This window comes from Dendrobium catenatum, unplaced genomic scaffold (assembly GCF_001605985.2).
Source record: "Dendrobium catenatum unplaced genomic scaffold, ASM160598v2 fragScaff_scaffold_574, whole genome shotgun sequence".
NCBI lineage: Eukaryota > Viridiplantae > Streptophyta > Magnoliopsida > Asparagales > Orchidaceae > Dendrobium > Dendrobium catenatum.
This window is the reverse complement of record NW_021319036.1, coordinates 793,037-800,409: the sequence shown is the minus strand read 5'-3', so window position 1 is coordinate 800,409 and position 7,373 is coordinate 793,037. Positions and strand designations below refer to the sequence as shown.

General features: G+C 36.3%; 1 protein-coding gene across 1 annotated transcript; it reads right to left on the bottom strand.

Annotated features, from left to right (window-relative positions):
* Window positions 1-833: 833 nt before the first annotated feature.
* On the bottom strand, window positions 834-7,081 carry LOC110097841 (non-specific phospholipase C6). The gene is made up of 4 exons (XM_020824448.2): window positions 6,683-7,081; window positions 3,626-4,227; window positions 3,313-3,489; window positions 834-1,182 (listed from the first exon to the last, which is right to left on the bottom strand). Exons 1-4 carry the CDS (start codon window positions 7,000-7,002, stop codon window positions 953-955), a joined length of 1,329 nt encoding a protein of 442 aa, XP_020680107.2. The 5' UTR covers window positions 7,003-7,081; the 3' UTR covers window positions 834-952.
* Between the last annotated feature and the right edge of the window lie 292 nt (window positions 7,082-7,373).

The following is a 7,373-nucleotide window of genomic DNA, read 5'->3' as shown; positions in this document are numbered from 1 at the left end:
TTAGATTTAAATGAGGATTTGACACTTAATATGACACAATAGAAGAAAAAAAATTTATTCTGATCCTTAGAGGGGTGATGGAGATTTGGTAACACTAAGGCTTCGTTTGGAATATTTTACTTACAACATTACTTTTCAAATCAAAAATCATAATTTTTATTTAGCAATTACTTTTTTATTGCTTTACACAAACTTTTATTCTGAGAAACTGATTTCTACAATAGCTTTCAAAAAATTAATTTTATCCACAACAGCTTTACAATTACTTTTAAAATTTTTGGACAAAGGATAAATTTTTTTGTTGCATGCAATGATCCCATCTTGTAGCATAACACAATTCGATAATATGATGCTAATTTGATTAATTGTGTTTATTATTAGCTGTGTGGTCTGAATGCTTGTTCTTATATTTGTAGCATTTGGAGTGTAAGTGAGCTGAATCGGGTCGAGCTTGAACGAGCTCAGGAGTCGAGCAACAAATTCAAGCTAGAGCCAATACTTGAGTTGATATATTAAATGAGCTAGCTCAAGCTTAGTCTGGCTCAACTCTCAAACTCATTAAACTGTTCGGTTAATTTAAAATATAATTAAAAATTAATTTAAATTAGAATTATATAATATATTTTAACCTTTATAAATTAATTATATATTAAAAATAAAAATTCTAAAAAATTAAAAATTTTAATTTAAACCTAACAAATCAAGTCGAACTTGAGTTTTCCAATCGAGCCATATTCGAGTCTATAATTTTTTAAACGAGCTTAGTAAAGGAGTGCAAGCTTAGTAAGAAGTAAGAACTAAACAAGTTTAGCTTGATTAGACAGATACTCGAGTCGACTCGACTCCACTCGACTCATTTGCTAAAACATAAGGGATTTATGGTGTTTTCTTTGTGTTGGTAGAGAAGGAAGCAGAAACGCAGATCTATAATAGAATTTTCACCACTGTACCTTCAATGGATAGCCTCTTTACTTGCTTTCAAGTAGTTTTTTATTGCAGATTTCACATAAGCATCTGCTTCTTTTACTGTCATCTTCTTGTCTGTTTCTCTGTGCAGATTAAAAATGGAGTCACCATTGAGGACCGAAGCTAAGTCGACTAACTCGGCCTGAAACTCTGATAGAAAGCTATCTTCTTTGATTTCAGTACTGCTTCTTGTAGGAAATGGACTGGGAAGGATTTCTGTGGAGAGAATGAACTGAGTTAAACAATTGGGACTGTACAACAAAGAAGATAGTGAAAAAAACTTTTCTTTCCTGTTTCTGATAAGATTTTCTTCAATTTTTGCCTGTTTTTCTTGGAAACCATTGTAGATAATCAACAGTTTCAAATATTTTTTTTTTCTGGTAGCAGTAAAAGCTGGAAAACTCTTAAAGAAATTGAGAAGAGTGTGAGGTGGCCATTTATAAATGACAGAACAGTCTGTCTGAATTGCGAAATTATTATGTGCGGTCACCTGGACGTTATTCGGAGGCCAATCAAGACATGCCACGTTACCTGTTCCCTGTGTATTGTCACTGTGCACCGCTATGTATAGGGTGACATGGCGTGTCCTGATTGACCTCCGGACAGTCCGGTGACTGCACGTAATAATTTCTCATTTGAATTATAAAATGGTTTTCTTTATTCTATATAAACGACAAAGATAGCTCCATATAAACAGTAAATTGATTGCTGAAAACTAAAAAAAACAAGTGTTTCTGTACTACATAACAACAACGAAATTAGTATATTTGTATATAGTTTTATAAATAATTGTCTTGTACTGGTGATCTATTTTGTTAATGAAGAGCTCCTAATCAATTTTTTGCCAGTGAAATCTAGCTGTTATGGGCATATTCGTTTGCAATATTTCCCCAAATGCTGAGGCCAGATATTGCTGTAAGAATTATTCAAAGAAAACTGTGTGCTCCCATATATTAATACAATTTTGCTCTCATAAAATGGCGGTTCTCCGATGATCCCGTTAGGAGAGTAGATGTATTAGATTTAACCTATGTCAAGAAAGGTAGAGGTAGACCTAAAAAGACTTGGTTATAAAATATTATAAATAACCTTTCTTTATTATATCTAAATGAGAATTTGACTCTTAACCGAACACGATCGAGAAAAAGTATTCATGTAGCCGACTCCAAGTAACGGGATAAAGACTTGATGTTGTTGTTGTTGTTGTTGTGAATACACGAACTAAAAGTTTAGAAGTATTTAGTTCTTAAGTTCTTGTCTTTCTCTTTTATCATAGCTTTGTTCCTATAATTCTTGCAAAAGGAATTAAGTTCTTATAATTTTAGATACCTAATAAATGGACAAGGTGAAGGTTGGAGAAGTTATTAGGTGCTAATAGGTTCTTATTTAAGTTATAGGTGGACATGTAATATCACTCTTGTTATATTTTCCATCTTTAATTTGCTAGGTACCTAATAATTTCTCCAAAAGTAGAGGATAGCATGAATCACATGAATGGTACCGGTATTTTAAAGTTATTTCCATGAACTTTTTTGATGGATGTGTTTAGCAAATTGATTTGAAATAAAAAATATGTTTGATATCTTTAGTAAAATTTATTTTTATTTGATTAAATATCATTAAGTTATTTTATGCAACAATCTGATGTGGGCAGCTATGGTGGTGGTAGCGATAAGTTGTGGTGGTGACAGTGATCAACAATGATGGTGATGATAACTAGTGGTGATGGTGACAAGGACAGCGGCAAGCGGTGAGAGTCTAGTTGGAGTGGTTGTCATTTTAAAAACATGAAAACATACCAAAGTTATTTTGAAAGTCTTACTAAATTAACATGTTATGCACATAATACCTCTATTTTAGGCTTTGTTTGGGACAACTTTCTTACTATTTTTTAAAATAATATTCTAGTACAAAAACCAACATGTTCTAAAAAATTTTGTACTAAAAAAATTGTTTTACAAAGCAGTAAGAAAGTTGTCTCAAAAAAAAAATCTTAGTCAGAAATTTCGCATCTTATACATATAGCACTTGTACATAAAGGAATGGAAGAAAAATTGTATAAGCATATCCTCATTGGTTTTGCTTCGGGATGAGCTTCCAAACCTTATATTTGCTTTGAGAATAATGTTCCATATGATATCCAAGAATTACACTAATCTTAACATAAATCTAAGAATTTTGAATGAAAATATCTTTACACAATCTTTTTTCTTAAGGAATTATTAAAAAAAAAGTGAAATTTTCTTTTATATGTTGCATATCTCGGTGCAATTTGTGCAATGTGATTTTTTTTTTGCAAAGTTTATATATGGTTAGCTGAACAGTAATCAATAGAATATAGGAAACCTGGGCAATCGGTTCTTGGCGAGCTGAGCTCCTCAAAAATGTGCTCGAATGTCCCTGCCCAAGCATCTCTCTTCGTCAGGAATTCCGATTTCAAGCCGAATATCTTCTTCAATGTCGCCGGTATCGATGAGTGTTCGTATTCAGAATTCGCGGTCGGCCCATTTGGTCTGCTGACCACTGCAATTCAAATCAGCCATGATTAATCCGCAAGAAATGCGTACATTATATCTTAAACACTCAGCCCAAATCAATCCGATCAATAATCAATTCAAAACAAGCTAAAAAACAATACAAATGATCGAAATCAAATTACCTGTTCCTTTCTTGATCCACGGCGAAACCATTATGGTCGGAACCCTAACTCCCAACCGATCAAAATCAAAGAGAAACGGCGCCGGCCCTCTCATTCCATCCGGATTCGGCACCCCCACATACGGCGTCTCCACATGATCATAAAACCCCCCGTGCTCATCGTAGCTGACGATCAACAAACTCTCGTTCCACTGCGGACTCCCCCTCAACATCTCATACACTTCCTTCACCAACCTCTGCCCGTTCCCCACATCATGAGCCGGATGATCATCGTTCGCCTCCGCGCCCACCAAGTCGAAATACCGCGGCTCTATCACGCTCAGCTTAGCCAATTTCCCCGCCTTCGCGTGCGCTCCGAACGCGGAGAACCAGTGGAACTTGCTCGCGTATTCGAGCTTTCTCATTCTTGCGTAGAACAGCGTGGTCGGGAGAGTGGAGAAGTACACAGCGAAGTCATGGAGGTTTTCGTGGAGGGAATCGAAGATCGTCTTCTGGGGGTAGCCGGTGAGGAGCTCCAGCGGGTCGTGGGTGGTGGCGCCGTGGGATGTGGCGGAGTAGAGGAACAGGCGGTTGGGTTGGGTCGGGCCGGGTATGGACGAGAACCCGTTACGAATAAAACACAGAAAATTGTTAAAATCATAGAAAATAACTATAAATTATGTTACGGTACATTTAAAAATCGTTGGATTTGCTTTAAGATTAGTGATTCTCAAATCTTCGATGCAAAAAATAAATAAAAGACTAATATTAAAAAAAAAATTCATACAAATTAGTGTAACAATGAAAGCTGGTGATTTAGTTTAAAATTAGTGTAACAATATAAAAATTTTTCATAATCACTAATCTCAAAGTCCTTCATATGATTTAATCCCCTTGACCTCAATATGATTTGAATATTTTATAATGAATAAAATATATCCATAGTTTTGAAAAAAAAAAACTTTAATAAAATAAAAGATTTTTACACTTAACACTCAGTTTAGGTTTTTTACAGATATTTTATAATATTTTGAAAAATAATCTAACATTTGAAATACCAAAGGAGATAATTTAATGACTATAATTATCATTAGGTCACTTAAAGTGTAATCCTATTGGATTTGTTTTGAGATTAGTATTGATACGACAAAAAAATTATCTTGATCTGGCACAAATCTTAATGTCATATTTGAATTGAATTTTTTTTATGTTTAATACGAGACCCTCCAAACTCCAGTTTTAACAAACTTAATAGTCAAACCGAACGTCTTGATGGGATGAATCCAACAACTTCAAAATCGATCAAATTTGAGCTCAAATGAGCTCAAATCAAGGACTTTAGAGCATATTTGGAAGCTCACATTGATTGGGTGATCAAGTAATATTCAAATATGACATGCTTGTAGTCGAATCAAGTGATTATTATGGGTTATCCAAGGATAAGTCTGAATTTGCTCATAATATTCTTCATATTTATGGAGCATGTCACTCTCACTTCCCACATGAAGGGGGCTTGAACTTTTGGATGCTTAGACCTAGAGCTAGAGACTTAAGAGAGCTCTAAACTTGAAACATCCTAGAGCTTCATCTCGGCACCACTGTTAATGAATCCTCGTCATCAGACCACCGCTACATGACCTTTGCCCGAACATCCACGTTAGACCTCTGTCTGACAACCATCACTGGGCCTTCGTCCAACCTCCATCGCTCCGTGACTACAGTCCCTTCAACCACCATCGCACTCCGACAACGATCCCTACGACCACAGTCGCTCTATAATTACGGTCCCTCTAACCATAGTCGCTCATCGACTACAATCCATCCTACCACAGTCTTCGACTAACTAAAATTCCTCCAACCACCGTCACATCCCAACTACGATTGCTTCTACCTCTGTCGCTCACCTACTACCATTCTTTCGACCAACGTTGTCAATCGACTACAGTCTCTCCGACCTTTATCTCCCCATAATGATCCTCTCTACCTCAGTCGCCCTACTATAGCCCCTATGATCTCTATCACCCACTATGGTCCTACTGATCAAACAAATAAGCAAACATTCTTTTGAGAATAACTCTCATATCACTGGATTCTTCCAACTCCCACCTAGTAATGTGCTTTATATGATACACATTTTATACATTGAGCTAAGGCTTTCTTCCAATGAAATATATCATTTGTAAACAACTGCAAACACTAGTAAAATCATTTTAACTGAGCCAGAGCCCAAATTTTTTCCGTTGTCAAGCTTTTCCACATAAAAAATTATTGTCTTTCATAACTCTTGCACCATTATATCTTATATGTGCGTGTGTTGAATCTTCTTAGAAAGCTATAATGCTAAATTCTATATCTCTCTACAGCCATGAATGTTCCGGCACCCAAAAAGTATTATATATGAAAAGATTGTATTGCACTAATCTCAAAATAAATCTTAATAATTTTCAAACTCATCATAATTCAATCTTTATTTTAGAGTTGTCAAAATAATTTAATGGGTCGCGTTAGGACTCAATCTACAATTGACCCGTTCTGAATAAAGTCAATTCAAATCCAACCAAAAACAACCCAGTAATCTATCTCGATTATTATTATTATTATTATTTTGTAACTTATCAATTATCGAGTTTAATCAATCAATCAAAAATCAAATAACATACCAACAAGCAAACAAAACTTAAAAATAAATAAATAATTAAAAATCCAATCGTGTTTGCAGGTAAACCTATTAATTAAACGGGACAAAATTCTAAATTTTAATCCGACTCATACCCATATGTTAAACCAATCATCATGAACCTGAGTTTTTCAAATTGGATCTACTTCTACTGTATCTATAGTTACAGAGAAATTATTAGGTGCGGAGTACGAACGGAGAGACTATCCGTAAAAGTATTGGGTACTAGGTACTCGCACTCGATACTTCTAGGTACCGTTGGATACCGCTAGGTACCCAGTACTTGTGCGGACAATGCGCACTCCGCACCTAATAATTTTTTGTGGTTAAAGCGGTACCTAAAAGTACAATAAACCTAATAACCTGTATCAACTCAAATAGCAAATCAAACAACCCCCTTACCAACGGTCGAAGACGGCGAAATCGTCGACGAGAGTGGAGAAGACGGGGAGGGTTTGGGGATCAAAGCACTGCATGACGGTGAGAGGGAGGGAGGAGGAGACCGTTGACGCTTGTTGAGCGAAGCCTGACATGGAAGGAATGGCGGAGGAGCCGAATATCTGTTGGACGACGGCCTGGAAGGAGTGGCCGGGGTCGGATTCCACGAATCCGGCGTCGTCGGAGACGCAGATGGAGGAGGAGGAGGCGGAGAGGGGATTGCATTCGGCGCCGGTGAGGCCGTTGATGGAAGGGTTGAGGGATTGCTTGAGGTAGCCGAGCATGTGGTCGAAGGAGCGGTTTTCGAGGACGAGGATGACGACGGTTTTGATGGGGGATTGGGATTCGGTTCTGTGGAGAAGGAGAGGGAGGAGGAGGAGGAGGAGGAGAGGGGTGGAGAAATGGGGGGAAGAAGATGAGCTTTTCATTGAGAGATTCCGAGATACAGAGTACTGCAGATTGTTAGTCTATTGGCTGAACTTTTTTCATGGAGAAAGGAGCAATGCTTTTGGCATATTTAAAAATGAAAAAAAAAATAATGTGAATTTTTTATTTTTCATATGTTTAAAATGAGTGTACTTTATAAAAATTATATTATATTCATTTTAAGGTGTATTTAATAATTTCAAAGTTTATTTTGATAAAAAATATATAT